This window comes from Astyanax mexicanus, chromosome 17 (genome assembly GCF_023375975.1).
Source record: "Astyanax mexicanus isolate ESR-SI-001 chromosome 17, AstMex3_surface, whole genome shotgun sequence".
Classification (NCBI taxonomy): domain Eukaryota; kingdom Metazoa; phylum Chordata; class Actinopteri; order Characiformes; family Acestrorhamphidae; genus Astyanax; species Astyanax mexicanus.
The window spans coordinates 31,687,501-31,707,794 of NC_064424.1; the positions used below are offsets into that span (position 1 = coordinate 31,687,501).

The following is a 20,294-nucleotide window of genomic DNA, read 5'->3' on the forward strand; positions in this document are numbered from 1 at the left end:
TTTGAGCCTCAGGCAACACTCGCTCTCATATTTATCTTCTCTACAATTTCATATATATATATATATATAATGCTATATATAGCATTTCAATTGGTCTATTCCTGTGAAATTGTGACACAATGTAAGGAACAGCTGCCAGATTCATATTTTATAAAATGTAAAAAAAAAAAGAAAAATTATGCACGTGTATATGCATAGTACATGTTACACTCTTCCAAAAATGATACATACACATGTAAATAATTATAAGAAGCATTATTTTAATGTAAGTTCTATGATGTAAGTTCTATTGATCCATTCATCATGAAATGTGGAGACAATGTAAAGAGCAAATGCCAGATTTGATCAAAAAGTAATCATGTAAGACAGTTTATGCATAGACATCAAAAAAAAAAAAGGAAGGAAGGAAATTCAGCATGAGTCCCAGGTGTCCGGTTGCCATGACTGTTGTAAGCGTTGTAAATTACATCTGGGGATTTCAAAATAAAATATAAAAATAAGTAAAAAATAAGTAAAAACAAGAAATGTTGTTAATATAATTTAGAGTTTAATTAGTTTAATTACATTGAGTAATACAGTTTTTCTGAATCGTTTAGGAAATAATAAAACCTGACTTTACCTAAGCCATATCTTTTTTTTTTCTTACAGTATATTTTCATATTTGTTATATGTCTTGCAAAATATGTAAATTAGTAAGTAATGTTGTATTAAAATGTGCAAGGGTGGCCAAACTTTTGCACACAACTGAATGTATATTTTTTTAAAAAATGCCATCCCTATATTTTCCTGTATAGTTAAAAATGTTATTGTATTTAATGTGCTTTCCAGGTGAAAAATAAAAATGTGAAGGTTTCCCAAATTTTTAGATTTTAGAAATAAGATTGTTTTTATTATTTAAAATCTAATATTGAATGTTTAATTTGGTGTTAGGAATTTTATTTCTCTATGTGTTGAAAAAGTATAATTGTGGCCATATGAGGTTATTAAAGATGATACGATAATCTTTGTCAGGATAAAAACAGAATTTTCAGTTTTCCTTAAAAAAATCGTTCTAATTTGCTTCTTGAGAGATAAGATTTATCCTGACGGTAATGATATATATATATATAAATATACATATACAAAACGCGTGTGTGTGTGTGTGTGAAGAGCAGTGAGTGAGCGATGGAGGTGTGCCCAGGTTCTGCTGTGTGTGAAGCGAGATTGCGGACTTAAAAAGCGGAGTTGAAAGACTGCGTGTAGTTCCACCGAGTAATAAAGAGCGGCGGGGTTGGGAGGGGGGGTGCATTATTCCCTCCTCTTTCAAGGAGCCGCCGGAGTTCAGTGCGGGGGATCTTTTCCAGATTTGCCACGGAAAGGAAAAAGTGTGTGCGTACACAGAGGGGTCTGTGTGTGCGTGCGAGCAAGTGAGCGAGCTGGGGAGAGAAAGAGAGAGAGAGAGAGAGAGAGAGAGAGAGAGAGAGAGGGAGGGATGGAGGGAGGAGATGGCTCCGCCCCTCCCCTCTGATTTTTCAGCGTCAGAAATGGTTTCTCCCTCGTTTGCATATTCACCGCGCTCGGGCCCGGGCCATATGGGAAAATGCGACTGAAGGAATTGCCGTGAAAAAAAAAAGCTTCGCGGGGGGAAAGTGCCGAGTTTGGAGCCGCGGAAAAGTTGCTGCTGTGTGAGCGAGAGACCCTGGGAGAGACAGAGAGAGGGGGGGAAACACAGGGAGAAAGAGAGAGAGAGAGAGGGGGGCGAAAAAAGCAAAACGGAGGAAAAAGAGAGATGTACTGCGCTTACACCATTCCCGGCGTGAGCGGCGGCTCTTTGATGTATTACTACAACGGCAAAGCGGTAAGAATGCTGCCTGACCCATGTGACAGACACTGTGTTCACTTTGTTTCTGTGTTTTGCATGTTTGTTTGTTTGTTCGTTCGTTTGTACGTTCAGATTTCCCAGACTGGGAAGTCTGGAATTCCGCAAAGGCCTTGGAAAAGGTCACCGGCCGGCTTTTGAGGTGTTTGGCTTCTTGTTGAAAAGTGTGAGTGTGTCCTATTGTGAGTGTGTAAGTGTGTGTGTGTGTGTGTGAGAGAGAGAGAGAGAGAGAGAGAGAGAGCGCGCGCGAGTGAGTGTGTGCGTGCGAGCGAGAGCGCGCTCAGAGTCGCTCAGTCTGACAGACGTAATCTGCGGCGTATTTTGCAGCTGTTAACATTGTAATGCTGTTAGCACGGATTCACTTCTTTTCAATTATCTCAAATGGGTCGTAATGAAAATACAGCCGGAGCCGCAGGAACGGCTTAATTTAATTGAGCCGCAATTTAGGAGCGAATCAGCTGGTTGTCGTTTTCCTGAAAGAAAAAGTGAGGAAAAAAGCGCCGTCTGCCCATCAAGCAGTGCAGTTCTGCAAATATCCCGCAACAAACAAGAAATTAGAAAAGGAAACATAATCCGAGATTCTGAAAAACCTTCTGGATTTGAAAGGTGTGACGGAAAAAAAAAAAACGTTCCTTTCACTCGGCTGTACCTGTGACACGTCAGAAAAGGCCTGAGGGCAAGTGACAGCGGGACTAGAAAGAGAGAGAGAGGAGAGAAACAGATCAAACAAGAAATACAGAGAACTGATTTGTCCTTTATTTGTCCATTTTACTATCTTTTTAAATTGCTCCTGAAAGTCAGTGGTAAAAATTTGTGGGAAGACAAGACAACAGTTATTTTTGTCTTTTTTCTTTTCTTCAGACATCATCAGGTCATCAGGATTCATCTTCGGCCTGGGCCAAAGGCCTTGCGCGCGCTCAATAACTCAATAGCACAAAACGCACGCTCTCATTAGCCGAAAACAACCTGCGCCTTTGCCAAAATCCGTAGTCCCGCTGCTCTCTTTTATTCTTAATTCTGTTTTTTTTTTTTTTTTCGAAGTTGTGGATATTTAGCGAATTAGCTAGTAATTTCTGTATAAAATAATGCATTTTTGTTTTTAAAGTAAAACAAAAGTAATGTCTTTTTATTGTTTCGCGCTTGTTTGAGTTTGACAGGTGGCCATTCGGTCTGAAATATGCCCCTAAAAAAATTCCACAGATTTCAATTTTTCCGCTTAAATTTAGATTTCGGAAGCAGGTGCTTTTGACATTTCACTTGTGACGCAGCATCTGGTTTGCTACTTTGCCCTGCTAAAAGCTTTCATTTTCATATTTTTATTTATTTTGAAATAAATAAAAAAAAGAAGTTTACCTTTTTTATGCTTTTTCCGAACTCTTCGTGTTCTCGTAGGGAACACTGCGGAGCGGTCAGACTTCAGCCTGTTGTGCGTTCATCTCCTTTTTCTCTTTTTCTCAAGTCAATGGACTCTTCACATGCTCACCCAGATGGGCATCCCTGTGCCCCTTAATAAGCACAGTAGCCCCTTTGTGCCGAGGCCCTCCAGTGCAACGTGTGTTTATGATCCACGGACCGTCGTGCCAGGCTGGATCGGTGCATTGTGCTCGTCTTGATTCCGTGCCAAGCATCTTGCTGTGATTGTTTATACTCTACATTTCGGGAGTTTAAAACACACACACATACACAAATGGAGGAACAGTGTTTCGGCTAACCCCCCCCCCAAACAAGCAAACAGCGATCGAACACATCCGACGAACGCCGGAATACGGGGCAATTCCGGGGGCCGTTCCCGGGAAAAAGTGGAGCAAGACTTTAGGTGGGAGAAGAGAAGGAGGCTGAAAGAGGGAGAGAGAGAGGGAGGGATAGAGAGAGGGAGAGAGAGGCAGCAGGCTGGCCTAATGAATCAACAAAAGCGAGGGGCATCTCAAAAACAAAAGGCCGCCCCAAAAACACTGCCGCAAAATCCCAGCCACCCCGTTCCGCATTGTTATGCTAAGAGCCGGTTTGAATATTCCTCAAGTTTTAATTATCTCAGGAGAGCGCACTCGCAAAACTCACTGCAGAAACAGCACAAGCGCTCCGAGTCAACTTTCCAGAGAGGTGGAAAAAAACACGGAATGTTCAGGAAACTCGGAATGCCGGCAGGTGGATTCTGTCACGTTAGGGAAAACTCAAAGTTATTCAATCAGAATTCATAATTTAATTAATGTTTTTATTATTAACTAAATGGGGTTCATTAACTAATTTTAATGTTTTAGCTTTTTTTCATATTGGAAATTAACATTATTTAACGTTGGAAATTTGATAAAGTTAAATACCTACTATGTAAATCTCTCTCTTCCTACATACATACGTATATATATATGCAGCATCTTGAATGATTAATAAGGTGTAATAATTGTAATTTAAAAATAAACAGTGAACTATGCAAATACGCGCAAATTAGGATTTAACTGTAAAATAATTTTAAACACTGCTCACTGTAATAATAATGGTTATAATAAAGTTATAAATAATAATAATTATTTTCAGATCATTTTTTAACTATAATTTAGTATTTATATTATGTGCTAATTTACAATATACTTCATTCGATGTTTTACTTCTGTTTTTGTATTAGTTTGGTGTGTTTTTATCTTAAAAAATATTTTTTCTTCTCTTTTTTCTTATTTTATTCATCAAAGCACATGCACACACACACAAGCATGTACGTAAACACACATGCCAGCTGGATTGGATATTAATGTAATTTAAAGGTAATAAAATGGATAGTGTTGTTTTGCTATGTGTGTGTGAGTGTGTGTGTGTGTGTGTAGCCCTGTGTCTGGAGTCTGGACTGATTTTGGATTCGACAATTTCATTGTTGTCATAATTTTGTGTGTGTGTGTGTGTGTGTTTGAACAGTGCTGGTTGGGAATGCTGTAGTGTAGATTCAGATCTGTGTTATAATTCCGGACGGTATTCCCGCAGAGGTACAGCAGGTTCAGTGTGTGTTGGGATCGGGGGGGGGGGGGGGGGGGTGGGTAAAGGTTAGAGTAAGGATAAGGATAAGGGTGGGCTGTTATCTGAGTTAATGGATGTGCAGGTGGGGGTCCGGAGCGCAGGCTGGTCCGGCACTGCTCGGTAACGAGGGGGCTTCGCTGTGGTTGTGTGTAAATTGAGCGTTCAGTGGGCTTCCCGGCTCTGCTTCTCTCTCTCTCTCTCTCTCTCTCTCACACACACACACACACACATATGCATGGTAACGTGCACCATAACGTGATGGACTGGAGCAGCTGCACGTGTGTGTGTGTGTGTGTGTGTGTGTGTGTGTGTGTGTGTGTGTGTGTGTTGTGGTTCCCATGATGCTAGCCTGACCAAAGTTTAAGCGGGAGAACGGAAACTCTCTCTTTCTTTCCTTTCTTTCATTTTTGTCTGTTTCAATTAGTCTTTCCATTCTCTCTCTCTTTCTATTTCTGTCTGTATTTTTTTCATTTTCCTCTCTCTTTTTTCTTTCTTTCTTTCTTTCTTCATCTCTCTTTGTCTCTTTCTTTTTTCTTTCCCTCTCTCTCATTTTTCTGTCTGTTCCTTTTCTGTCACTATATCCTCTCAAACTCTTTTGCTCTTTTTTAGTTTTCTTTTTCCTCTCTTTATTCTTTCTACTTTCTTTTTGTCTTTATGGGAATGGTAAGATGGGTTATATGTATGATGGGATATAGTGTGTTATGTTAAGTTATAGTGACTAATGGTGAGGTATAGTGATTAATGGGCAAGGTATGGTGAGATCTGGAGAGGTACATTGATGTACAGTACCATTCAAAAGTTTGGACACACCCCTTCTCATTCAGTGTGTTTTCTTTCTTTTTATAATTAGTTACATTGTAAATGTAATATTGAATATTATATTAAAGCTATACAGGAACACATGCAGAATTATTTAGTAAATAGAAAGTGTTAAACAAACCAGAATATGTTTTATACTTTAGATTCTTCTAAGTAGTTATATTTATCTTTGAGGACAGATCTGAACAGTCTTTTGGTATTTTAATCTCAGTGTCTTCATGAGGGAGAGTCAGCTGGAATTTGAGTTTTCACAGCGTCTGGAAGGAAGGAGTTACTGGAGGTGCTGAACAATAGTTGCTGCTTTTTCTTCACGCTGTGAAGCTCCAGCTCATCCCAAATCACCTCAAATCACTGTTTACTACATAATTTCATATGTATACCTTAATTTTTTGATGTCTTTAATATTAATCTATAATGGGCTTGAAAATAAATTAAATAAAAACATTGAATGAGTAGGTGTGTCCAAACTTTTGACTGGTATATGTATAGTGAGTTACGGTAAGGTATAGTGAGGTAGGGATTACCTACTGTCTCTCTCTCTCTCTCTCTCTCTCTATGTATCTCACCCTTTGTGTATCTCTCTGTGCGCATCTGTCTTTTCTTTATCTTGTGTATCTGTTCTTAATTCATTGTGTGTGTGTGTGAGTGTGTGTGAGTGTGTGTTTGAATATCCGTTGTCAAAATCTCTTGATTTGTATCTTTGTCTCTCTCTCTCTTACCTTTTTTTCTCTATCTCTTCTTCTCATCCTTTATCGGGTCTCTCCATCTCTCTGCATACGTGTGTGTGTGTGTGTGTGTGTAAGAGTGTCTCTGGTAGACTGAGAGTAAATCCTATTGAAATAGGTCAGCGCCTCCAGCCTCAACACATATGCTCTCCTGCGCTCCGATTACGCTCAGCGTCCGATAAAATGGTCATCCTCCACTTCGGAAAACAGACGCACACTCACAAAACACACACACACACACACACACACACACAGACGCACACACACCAAGCGCTAAAGCTCCCCCTTTGCTCACGGCCTATAAAATAATCCCAGCGGAGGAATATCACTCATCATATCAGTGTATAATCTGCCCGGGCCTCAACGGACACTGACCGACCACTGCGCCCCCCTCGTACCGATCCATCTGAACAGCGGCCGCTCCGATCTCTCTACACGCTACTATACTATACGCTACTGGTCAAGCTGGGTGATGATAATGGTCTGGACTGATAGTTTAACAAGATTAGGATTAATTTAATCAATTCCAAACCTGTAGCAAAAGACTGTTTGAGCTGTTTGTATATATATATATATATATATATATATATATATATATATATATATATATATATAAAAGAGACCACTTTAAAATTATGTATGTCTTTGATTTTACCAAATTAAAAACCTCTGGAATATAATCAAAAGGAAGATGGATGATCACAAGCCATCAAACCAGACTGAACTGCTTGAATTTTTGCACCAGGAGTGGCTGGATAAAGTTATCCAAAAGCAGTGTGTAAGACTGGTGGAGGAGAACATGCCAAGATGCATGAAAACTGTGATTAAAAACCAGGTTTATTCTCCCAAATATTGATTTCTGAACTCTTAAAGCTTTATGAATACGAACATTATTTGAGGTCTGAAAGCTCTGCATCTTTTTTTTTTTTTAATATTTCAGCCATTTCTTTTTTTTTTTTTTTTGCAAAAAAATGCTCTAAATGACTAAAAACATTTTTATTTGGAATTTTGGAAAAATCATTTATGTAGTTTATAGAATAAAACAACAATGTTCATTTTATTCAAACATATACCTATAAATAGCAAAATCAAAGAAACTGATTCAGAAACTCTTCAGTTGTCTCTTCACTTCATTCCACTGTGGGATATGTGCACAGCATTACCTGGATTGATTATGGATGTGATTTGTCTGTTCAAATGGTCAATTCTGGCCAGATCCCGCTGGTTACGATACTACTAACTAAGTAACTGATGTGGGGTTGATGCTGCAGTTGGTCTGCAGGTTTAGGTTCATCAACAGTATGTACTGAAATAATGAGGTCAGCTGACTACCTGAATATACTGAATATAGACCAGGTTATTCCATCAATGGATTTTTTTTCCTTGATGGCACGGCCATATTCCAAGATGACAATGCCACGATTTATGGGCCTGGAATTGTGATGGAGTGATTCAGGGAGCATGAGATCATAATTTTCACACATGGATTTAGAGAGTTCACCACAGAGTCCAGAGCTTAACTCATCAATGCAAGATCTTGGTGAAAAATTAATGCAACCCTGGATTGAAATAAATTTTGTTTGAAACAATGCCACAGTGAATGTGTGCAGCAACCAAAGCTAAAGGTGGCCCATTTAAATATATACCCTTTTTTGAGTTCAACTTTTTTTTTGGCCAGGCAGTGTATTTACCCATTTATCAGGACAGTCTTACACATGTCAAATATTTATATCGTATACAAATTTGATGATGAATTGACCAATAGAAATGCTTTAAAACTACATAGAATCATAGACATTTAATCTCTAATTAGTGGTCATAAAATATTTTACAATAGTTTCTCATCCCTAAGCAAAGTCCATATTCTGTTATGTTTTTTTGGCACCCAATGAAATATATCAGTATGTTGCATGTTTCCAGCAGGATTAATATATTAAACTCATTAAATAAAAGTATTTGAGTGCAGTTGTCCTGGTTGAGGAGGTAAATTATTTATTTAACATGCAATATATCCATATATTTCTATAAATCAATATTTACTCTATTGTATAAAAGTCTTAGGCAGACTGTTAGTGTGTTAGCAAATGTGTTTACCTATAAAACTCTATGTATTATATGATCAGTAAGTAAATTAAGATACTGATGTTTTTCTGTAAACTCCAGACACTGAATGAATGTGTTCAGATCTTCCAGCAGCTCATCCAGCTTTACTTTAATAAATGATTGTTTAGATAAAGTAAGGTTTGGGTGGAAAATGGGTATACTGGTCTTTCTGACTCCTGAAACTGGTGTGTTTTAAATTAATAAGATCTATTTGTCCAGATAAACAGATTTACAGCTTTCTGCTTTTTTCTGCAGGTGTGTGTGTGTGTGTGTGTAGAATGACAGTACTGCAGTGTGTGTCTATGTGGATTGACAGTTAGTCAGTAAAGTTGAGTTGCTCTAATGTGTGAAATTCCGGGCTTGTTTTGGCCTGTCTATAGTCAGGTTTGTAGTGAGACGCTGAAAAAAGTAGTGAGAAATGTATTAGAAATTTTGGTTGCAAAACTTGGAATATATGTAAGAAAATAAAGACATTAGAAATTCATATCTGGTTAAATAAGATTATGAAATCCAGACAGTTTTGTGCTTAAATTTGACCGAAAGTTATTTTATTTGTTTTTATAAATAAAAGTTTCTGCTACAATTAAATGCGATTAATTTAATTAATGTATCGTATTGATTTACAATTAATTGCATGGGTCTCTGTATTTAATGACAAGTAATTAATTTGTTTCATTATATTTATTAGCTTCAATCTGACCCTAAATAAATTGATTCCATCATTGGAAAGCAGTATATATATATATTATTATTTTTAAATAAATCTATGTTATTTCACAATTATTAATATTATTCTGTTTTGTTAATCATGAGTAATTGCATTTGTATTATTTGCTTTGTACTTATAAGCAGTGCATTCTATTGTAATTATACAGCTCTGGAAAAAAAATTAGAGACCACTTAAAAATGATGAGTTTCTTCTATTTTACCAAATTGAAAACCTCTGGAATATAATCAAGAGAAAGATGGATGATCACAAACCATTAAACCAAGCTGAACTGCTTAAATGTTTGCACCAGGAGTGCAGGCATAAAGTTATCCAAAAGCAGTGTGTAAGACTGGTGGAGGAGAACATTGCCAAGATGCATGAAACCAGGGTTATTCTACCAAATATTGATTTCTGAACTCTTACAACTTTAAAATAGAACTTTCTCATTTTTTGCTATAAATTACAATATTTTTATTTGTAATTTGGGAGAAATGTTGTCTGTAGTTTATAGAATAAAACAACAATGTTCATTTTATTTAAACATATACCTATAAATAGCAAAATCAGAGAAACGGAGCTGTTTAATATTAATCTACTTACTTACATAATTGTTTGATTAAGTGCATTATTCAGTTTAGGTAATAACAAATAATCACAGATAAAGGTCATTTTATCAGTTTAATTGCTAAAATTTGAACCTACAGAAAAAAAATATCTTTTAGGCAAAAGCAAAAAAAAAAGCCTTTTGTTACAGCAGCTATATGAGGTTAATCTGCACGATTAATCACATTATTTAATGATAATCACATCTCTCAATTAAGTTATATTATACAGCAGATCTCAATATTAAAATGATCAGTAATTGATATCCGAATATTGGTTTATCTCTAAAAGTAATAGGAGGGCATTTCAGGTCAGGTGGGTCATTTTGGGTTTTACACAACACAGGGTCAAGAGAAAGCATACCACCGAACGCTCGCTGGTGAAGTAGGTCAACACACACACACACACACACACACACACAGGCTAGTGGTCACACAGGCGGCGGCTACTGATGTATGGATACGGCGGATGCTGTATCGGTGAGGGAGCCGGTTCGGGAAGGGCAGGAATAGCGCAGCGGGGGCCGAGGAGATGGCTGAAAGTAGAAAAACGCTGAAGCAATCACGGCTTTGATCTCGTAGCTTTTTATTATTACAATCTGCGCCAAATAAAGACGGCTGTGATTGGCCGGCTGAAGTGGAGTTATATCCATATGTTCGTCATTACGCTTCCTACACATGAAATGAGGAAGCCGCTGCACTCGGGGCCCGAGGCCCTGCATCCTAATACCAATTAACTTTATATGGGACTGTGTGTGTGTGTGTATGTGTGTGTGTGTGTGTGTGTGTGTATGTGTGTGTGTGTGTGTGTGTGTGTGTGTGTGTGTGTGTGTGTGTGTGTGTGTTCTTTTTTTGTCTAGTTCCTTGAAGTTTTTGATGTTCGTGTGATTAGTTTATTTTCTGTGCAGCTCTCCATCTGACTAATGTCCATGTCATGCAGAAACAACAAAAGGAGGTGATGCACTCTCTTTTGTGTGTGTGTGTGTGTGTGTGTGTGTGTGTGTGTGTGCGTGCGTGCGTGTGTGTGATCTGATTTACTGCTGAGATCTAAGATGATGTGGAATGTACGCACATCATGTTTTGATTCATCTTTGCACAGTGTGTATATTTTATAGTCTGCAAAGATGAAGTTCATACTGTATATATATATATATATATATATATATATATATATATATATATATATATATATATATATATATATATACTATAGATAAATATATATATATATATATATATATAATAAAATCAATTATTATAATTAACTACGATTAATTACATTATTCAGCAAAGTTAATCACATTTGTCATATTTGACCCTGAAGATTAAAAAAGGTTAAAGAGTTAAAACAGTAGATTAATTGCATTATTCAGATTCATTCATATATTTTCAATTAATTAATATTAATTACATTATTTTGTATTATTTTAATTATTTTAAAGAGTTTTTTGCTCAGATTTGATCTTAAAGTACATTTTAAGCTCATTTCAAATCATTCTGAAATAGCTACATGGATTTAATCTTTATTATTCAGTGCAGTTAATCATGATTAATCTCATTTCTCTTAGTTGCTCATGTTTGATCCTATAGACAGATGTTCCCTCTTTAAAACAGTGCATACAGTTTTAGCTATTACTCGCATTGTTTATCATTAATTACACTGTTCTATGTAGTTAATCTGGATTAATCCAGATTAACCCAGATTTATTCTTGTTGTATTATTTGTTTATTATGGGTTTTTTTATTGTTTTTTCTTTTAAGAATCATGTTATAGCTATATAGTTATAAACATGTTGGTATTTTTTTTTTTTTTTTGATTGATTGATTGATTGATTGATTAGATTTCATTTTAAAACATAGTGTTATGTTCTAGCTACATGGGATTAATCTCCTCATTATTCTGTATATTTACTGGTGATTAATTACTAATTCTTAATGCTAATTTTTTATAAAAAAAAAGATTACATTTTAATTTTTCAGCACTGTTAGAGCATATTGTTTTGTGATTAATTAATTTGTTTACATATGTACAAATTTTGCTCAGAAGAAAGTTCTATATAAAAAATATATTTGTTAAATTTAGCAATATGGGACAATTCTTATTATTCATATTGTTTGTGATGAATCACATTATTTTTCTATTTAAAAGCAATACATCCTTGTCATACCATTAAACATTCAGATTTCCATGAAAAAATCAATTATTTTCTTATAGCTACATAGGATTAATTTGTCTTACTAATCACTTTGTTTTTGTGATTAATTGTAACATTCTTTGTAGTTAATTAAGATTAATAGTTTAGTTTTACAGGCTTTCAATTGCTCCTAAAGATTTTTGTTTGTTTGTTTGTTTGTTTGTTTTTACCTTCAACAGCAGTTCCACTGTTAGTTTTAGCAGATTAATCTGTTTGATTAATCGCTTTGTTTTAATCACGATTAATCATCTCATTCTGTGTAATTAATCATTATTAATCGCTTAGTTTTATACGCTTTTATTTGCTCTTTAAGACATTTTTTGTTTGTTTGTTTGTTTATTACCTTCAACAGCAGTTCCACTGTTAGATTTAGTAGATTAATCTGTTTCGATTAATCGCTTTGTTTTAATCATGATTAATCATCTCATTCTGTGTAATTAATCATTATTAATCATTTACTTTTATATGCTTTTATTTGCTCCTAAAGATTTTTGTTTGTTTGTTTGTTTTTTACCTTCAACAGCAGTTCCACTGTTAGATTTAGTAGATTAATCTGTTCGATTAATCGCTTTGTTTTAATCATGATTAATCATATCATTCTGTGTAGTTAATCATTATTAATCGCTTAGTTTTATATGCTTTTATTTGCTCCTTAAGACATTTTTTGTTTGTTTATTACCTTAAACAGCAGTTCCACTGTTACAGTAAGTTTAAACGAGATTAATCATATCATTCTGTAGAGTTAATCATGATTAATCATGTTTGTCTTGTATGCACAAATTTCACCCTGAAAAAAAGTTCTCTGTGTAAAACAGTGGATTGTGTTACAGCTGTATGATTGGACACAGTGTGCTTTATGATTTATGACATAACAGAAATAGTCATTTTTAGTGCTGAAATTGACACGCTGCTATTTTCTTACATCAGTAGAACATATGTGCAGCGTTTTCCCTAAATTTGAACTCTTTCGTGCTGTGTGTGTGTGTGTGTGTGTGTGTGTGCATGCACCACACCCTTACAGAACGTGGCTTCTGTATGGGAAGCGCTATACGGTTGGGTTGCTGGCATTGGCCATTGGCCATTGGCCATTCCCTCTCTCTCTCTCTTGCTCTCTCTCTCTTTCTCTCTCTTGCTTTCTCTCTCTCTTTCTCTCTCTCTCTTACATACACAAATGTGCACACACTTACACACACACACACACACACACACACTCGTGCGCGCTGGTGTAGTTATAGTGAGTGCGATTTGTAGGAGTGGTGAGCTTTCTAGAAACAGCAAAAACAACACGGGCGACGACAACAGCTCCACACAGACTGTGGTAACGGGATTGTGTTCCACATCGCCTGCCAGGGGTGTGTGTGTGTGTGTGTAAGATGCAGCTGCCTGGCGATGGCACACTCTTTTGCAGATGGTTCTGAGATGGTTTGGGGGCGTAGGAGTGATGGAGGCAAGGCAGTCGGATTTGCGTGTGTGTGTGTATGTGTGTGTGTGCGCGTGCGCATGAAGAATGTTTGTCTAAAACTTTAAGTTTTCCCCTTTAATTACTCCCATCAATTGATTATTTATGGAGGCAATTAATGAACTGTCAGAGAGCCAACTGGCTTCTAACCAGCTCTGTACACACACACACACACACACACACACACACACACATCTCGCCATGCCTTATTGTGTATCTCTTTCTTATCTCTTCACCATCAAATCAGAGAGAGAGATAGAGAGAAAGAAGAAGTAAGAGAGGGTGACACACATAGAGACATTGAGAGTGAGAGAGTGAAAGATAGAGAGAGAGAGAGAGAGAGAGAGAGAGTAAGAGACAAACAGATAGATGGAGTGAGAAAGATGGGCAGTGATTGATAGGTAAAGAGAAAGAAAGAGGGATAGAGGCAGAGATAGAGAGAACAAGAGTGTTCCAATGAAAGAAAGAGATGGAGCAAGAGAAATTGAAAGGTAGAGAGCGAGAGAGGCAGAGATAGAGAGAGAGAGAGAGAGAGAGAGAGAGAGGAGCAAGACAGTTGCAATGAAAAAAGAGATAGAGCGATAGACATAGAAAGGTAGAGAGTGAGAGACAGAGAAAACAACAGCAAGCAAGAGAGTTCCAATGAAAGAAAGAGATAGAGAAATAAAAAAGGTAGAGAGCAAGAGAGGCAGAGATAGAGAGAAAAAGAGCAAGAGCGTACCAATAAAAGAAAAAGAAAGAGAGAGAGACATAGAAAGCATTGAGAGTGAGAGAGATAAAAAGATAGAGGGACAAAAAGAGAAAAAGATTGAGAAAAGAGAGGTGAAAAAGAGCAATAAAGACAGATGTGTAGAGAACAAGAGACAAAGAGAAAGAGAGAAAGAGATAACAGCAAAAGAGAGAGGGTGAGAGACAGAATGAGAGAAAAAGAGCAAGATACAGAGAGAGGTAGAAAGAGAGAGGGTGAGCATCTTGAAGAGAGAAAGGTACTGAGCAAGAGACTTAACAAAACGAGAGAGACTTGGAGTGACTTGATGTAGAGAGACATATAGATATAGATTGAATGCAAAAGAGCGTCAGAGAGAAAGAAAGAGATTAGGAAGAGATTGGGAGGTTGACTGAGAAAAAGAAGGAGAGAGAGCGAGAGACTTAGACATAGAAAGAGTACAAATGGAGAGAGAAGAGTGATGGAGCTGTCCTCTGTCGATGGTCATCCCTCGTTCCTCACTCCTTCTCTCCTCTCCTGGGGGTCCGGTTCCGCAGGCCTGCCCGGAGTGCCGATTTAAACCTTTCCAGATTTCCCCCCCAATCTCCGCCGGTAATCCTCCCAAATTGATTTGGCTCCTCGCTCTCGGATCTGTCCGGCCGGCTCTCGAGCGCCCAGGCCACAACGCCGGACATTTGCAGTACAGAGCTTTCGTGAGGCGTAACCATTAAACACGATTTATGGTTTTCAGTTTTTACTCTAAGTTCAAGTACTAATTTTCGAAATAGATACACTGAATATATACAGCTCTGAAAAAAAAGAGATCACTTAAAATGATGAGTTTCTTTGATTTTACCATATTGAAAACCCTCTGAAATATAATCAAGAGGAAGATGGATGATCACAAGCCATCAAACCAAGCTGAACTGCTTGATTGTTTGCATCAGGAGTGCAGGCAAAAAGTTATCCAAAAGCAGTGTGTAAGACTGGTGGAGGAGAACAAGCCAAGATGCATGAAAACTGTGATAAAAAAAAACAGGTTTATTCCATCAAATATTGATTTCTGAACTCTTAAAACTTTATTAATATATACTTGTTTTCTTTGCATTATTTGAGGTGTGAAAGCTCTGCATCTTTTTTGTTATTTTCTGCAGATATATGCTCTAAATGACAATATTTTTATTTGGAATTTGGGAGAAATGTTCATTTTACTCAAACATATACCTATAAATAGCAAAATCAGAGAAACTGATTTAGAAACAGGCACTTGGACAGTCTAACGTAACATTAATGGGGTCCTGAAACCAGTAGCATTGATTAGTTCTAATCCTCCAGCTCAACCCAAAGATATTGGATACAAAGATACAGCATTTCCATCATTCCAGAGAACATAGTTTCACTGCTCCACAGCCTGTTCCAATGCTGGGGGGCTTCATGCCCCTCTAGGCCCCCCAGTGTTGGGTACGGTGATCTCCAGAACCTCCTGTTCCATTTACTCATAACAGCGGCTGTCCCATTACTTTTGGACGTGGATGTAGTTATTTAGTGTACACCCCCGGCAGCTCTTAATTTGTTGTGGATGCCCGAATATTTAAATTAGCCCCATTGTGATCTATTTTTTGGCCATGTGACCGCCTCGTTAGGCGAGTCGACCAATCAGCTTTCAGAATCCCCATCTGCCCTGTGAAAAGGCCTTTAGAACGTCACCATGGTGATGGGCTTGGACGGCAGCCATCTTGCCGCCTATTTCTCTCGCTCTGAGCACTTCCTGTGGGTCAACAGCATCACACACACACATATATATACACACACACACACAAATACACACATATATACACACACACAAACACAGCCAATTGTTCAAAAGTGGACAATAAGTGTACTCCAGAAAAATCCAGAGAAACGTACAATAAATTGAATATTATTATATTATTATTATTATGAGAAATAATGTATAGAAAACATCCTGAAATAATTTGTATTGTATTTATTGTATTCAAATTAATATTAGAATAGACATAAATAATTTCTAATAAAATAAATCTCCTAAATGTTGTTTTAAAATGTACTTTCAGACTGTAGTTTTAATCAAACTAATATTTTTAATGAATCTCTAATAAATTGAATATCTAGAATGAAATTATTGTAAAACAACTTATTAATAATGAATTTATTAATTTAACATCCATTTTTTTTAATAAGATTAATATCCGGAACATATTTGAATACATGTCTAATATGAATGTATAAAACAGGTAAAATCCAGGAATTTCGAATAAAATTAATGTTATAAAGATTTCTTATCAAATCAATATCCAATATGAATTTCTGATCAATGTAATATAAATACAGATTTCTTATCATATTAATATACAGGAGTAATTGCTAATAAATGTAATATCCAATACAGATTTTTATGAGTTTAATAACCAGTTAATACATTTACTGATTTATTATTAATTAACTAATTTCTAAAAAAAAAAAAATTAAATACTGAATTCTTATCAAACTAATATCCAGCATGAATTTCTAATCAATTTAATATACATATTAGAATCCTTTTTTTTTTTATATCAAGCTAAACCCAGGTCATATTCTAATGAAATTATTATCCACTAAATATAATCACTAAAAAAATTCAATGCTTTTTTTGTTATATAAAATTAATAACCAGAATTCTTTCTCAATTCCATACTCCACATTAATAGCCATAATGAATTTGAAATCAAGTCAGTTCAGGTCAAGTCAATTTTAATCCATACAATTGTTATGTAATTATATAATTATAGAATGCTGTTTGCTTTCTTTTTAAAAGCTTTTAAAATTCTTTTAAAATGTGATACAGAATAAGACAACATGCTGAGTAAAACATGTAGAAATATATTTATTTGTGTAGTTTATAACAAATGAGTAATTAAACCTTGAGTTTATTTAATTTAATATTGCATATAAAGCAGCAGTGTATTAGAAGTGAATGTGACTGTGTGTGTGTGTGTGTGTGTGAGACAACATGCTTTACAGTTACAGATCGTTTGTGAACCAGATTTGATATGAAATTGGTGTGAATGTTGACCAACACGTGTGTGTGAGTGTGTGTGTGAGTGTGCGAGTGTGTGTGTGTGTGTGTAAAGCGAGCGCATGGTAAGTGAGTGTGGCAGCCTCAGACATATGGCAGTAATTAGATTAAACCAGGAGAGGAGAGCGAGCGGCGCACTTGCCAAAGTGCGAGCACCTGAGCGGCAGCGGCAGTAATAAAACACACTGCAGCCGGAAATCTGTCACCTGTGGAAATATTCCTGCTTTCATCCTCTAATTACCAGCCTAACACTCTCTCTCTCTCTCGCGCTCTTTCTCCTCCTCTCGCTCGCTGTCTCTCGCCCGACTCATCTGACAGAATGGAGAATTACCTCCTCAGACCCTCAATAATAAAACACTGTATATAAAAAACAGGAAAACTGCAATTTTTCGCTTGATTTGCATCCTGATCATTTTTCACTCCATTCTCATCATTCCGTCTGTATGCTGGAGTGGAGAGTCGGGGAAGTGTGGGCGGTCGGGGTGTGTGTGTGTGTGTGTGTATAGCTGAATTAGGTATGCATGTGGTGTGTGTATATATACTGGATGTTTATAGATCCGGCAAGAATGCTCAACAAAACATCTTGAGTCACAGTGTGTGTGCGTGTGTGTGTGTGTGTGTGTGTGTAATTGGCTATGTACTGTACATGCATGAACAGATGCCACAAAAAAAATTAAGCGGTCTTAATGTAAAATGTTAATGTAAAAATATGGATTACTAAAAATATACTGAATGTACTAAGAGTGTATAACTACAACAGCTCTTCCTGTTGGATGACTTTTATTATCATATGTACACAGCCATCCAATCAGAAAGGAGCTACTTAGTAATAGGCAGATTCATTTAGAAAGGTGAAATCATATATACATATATACATATATATGTATATTTGTGTTTTTTAACCAATGGAAATGGAGGTGGAAGTGAATGAGACATAGCTGAGGACATAGGACGAGATATTAAAATGTAGATGATTAAGATGGCAGTGGAGATTGAAAAATATATAGAGGTGTAGATATAGGAGAAGGTGGTGGAGATGCATGATAGATGGAGATGGAGGTCTAAATGGAGGTGGAGACTTACAGGTAAAGATAGGGGTGAGCTTGGAATGGAGGTGTAGACTTAAACACAGGTAGAGATAAAGGTCAAGAGTGACATAGGGGTAAAGATGGGGTGGAGACTGACACAGATTTGGATGGAGGTGGAGACTGACATAAAGTCTGGGATAGAGGTGGAGACAGACATGCAGTTTGGGATGGAGGAAAAGAAACAAAGGTAGAAATGGAGGATGGAGACTGACATAGAGGTTGGAATAGAAGTAGAGATGGACATGTAGTTGGGATGGAGGTGGAGACTAATATAGAGGTAGAGATTGGGGTGGAGACTGACACAGATTGCATGGAGGTAGAGACTTAAACAAAGGTAGAAATAGAGGTGAAGACTGACATGCAAGTTGGGATGGAGGTAGAGACTCAAAGGTAGAAATGGAGGTGGAGATTTACAGGAAAGATTAAGACTAATACGGGTTGGTATGGAGGTGGAGATGCAAACACAGGTAGAGATAAAGGTCAGGAGTGACATAGAGGTAGAGAAGGGGTGGAGATTGACGTGCAGTTTGGGATGGAGGTACAGACTCAAACAAAGATAGAAATGAAGGTGGAGACTTACATAAAGGTAGGCATGGAGTTCGAGACTTACGTGCAGTTTTGGATGGAGGTGGAGACTGAAATAGAGGTATAAATAAGGGTGAAAACTGATATACAGGTTAGGATTTTGGTGGAGACTCAAGCACAGGTTTAAATGTACAGAGGTACAAATTGAGGAGGAGATTAAAATACAGGTAGAAATGGTGTGGGGACAAAAAATTATGTAGAAATTGAGGTGGAGATGGAAATATAGGTAGCACTGGAGGTGGAGACTGACCAACAGGTACAGATGGAGGTGGAGGATGACCTAGATGTATAGATGGAAGTGTAGTGGAGTCAAATATAGGTAGAAATGGATGTAAAAATCAAACTATCGATAAAGATCGAGGTGAAGACTGACTTACAGGTACAAATTAAGGTGGAGACTTAAAACTGCCCTAGATGTACATATAAAGATAGAAACTGACATTGAGGAACATATAGAGTAAAGTAGAGATGTTCTTGGAATTGGTAGAGATAGAGAAGGAGCTACAGGACAAAAAAACTGAAACAGACATGGAGGTGTTGATGATGGAGATGAGGATGTTGATGATGGAGGACTAAACAGTAGAGATGGAGGTGAAGATATAGAAAGAAGCAGTGGAGGTGCAGATGAGGTTGGAGACTGTAATAGAGGTAGGGATGGAAATGGGATGGAATAGAGATGGGGAAATGAAGATGGAGGTGGCTCCTTCTTCCTCCTTTGGTTTGGGATGGAGGTCTATTTCCTTTGCTTTGAGGAATCATTATGAATGCATTAGTGTGAGAAGGCATAGGGCCAGTGCTGGCCACTTTAATACACAGATGGGCAAAAAATCTCTCTCTCTCTTTCGCTCGCTCTCTTTTGCCTGCTCTCTTTCGCTCGCTCTCTTTTGCTCTTTCGCTCATTGAAATGAGTGCAGAGGAATGGAAAGGCTGGTGGAGGCAGCAGCGTTTTTCCACGAGTGGGAAATTGAGTGTGTTCTCCAGGCCTGGTGGAGATTTCCAGCCGTCAGAAAGATCAATAACACCTCCCGCTATGGACCGCATACGGAGCCTGGCAATCATAACCAGCGCAAATATCTCCCTCTCTCTCTCCCTCTCTCGCTCATACACACACAGGGCCATAATACAGCTAAGGCAACCACTGCTCATGGTAATGTAGGCCTGAAGTGGGGGTCTATGGATCTAAGAGGTGGACTTGAATGTGATTAAAGGTCCAAGGTGGACCAAAAAGAAGATGGTCTTCAGAGATGCTTTGCTGCTAATATTTAGTTTGTTTAAACTGCAGTTAGTGAATGACGTTGAAAGGCATTGCGACTGTGCTTTCCATTAGACCAAGACCATTAGGGGGAACCACTTGGAGGAACCAAGA

The 20,294-nt window shown here is 37.2% G+C and overlaps 1 protein-coding gene across 8 annotated transcripts in view; it reads left to right on the forward strand.

Annotated features, from left to right (window-relative positions):
• LOC103029501 (transcription factor 4) overlaps window positions 1-20,294 on the forward strand; it is a 274,560-nt gene that overhangs the window by 195,728 nt on the left and 58,538 nt on the right. The window contains exon 1 of one of the 8 annotated variants that reach the window (XM_022676300.2): window positions 1,464-1,837. The exons of the other annotated variants lie outside the window; for them this stretch is intronic. Coding sequence (XP_022532021.2) covers window positions 1,769-1,837 — 69 coding nt within the window. The 5' untranslated portion in view covers window positions 1,464-1,768. Of the gene's footprint in view, window positions 1-1,463; window positions 1,838-20,294 lie in introns of those variants that run through there. 8 annotated transcript variants of the gene reach the window in all.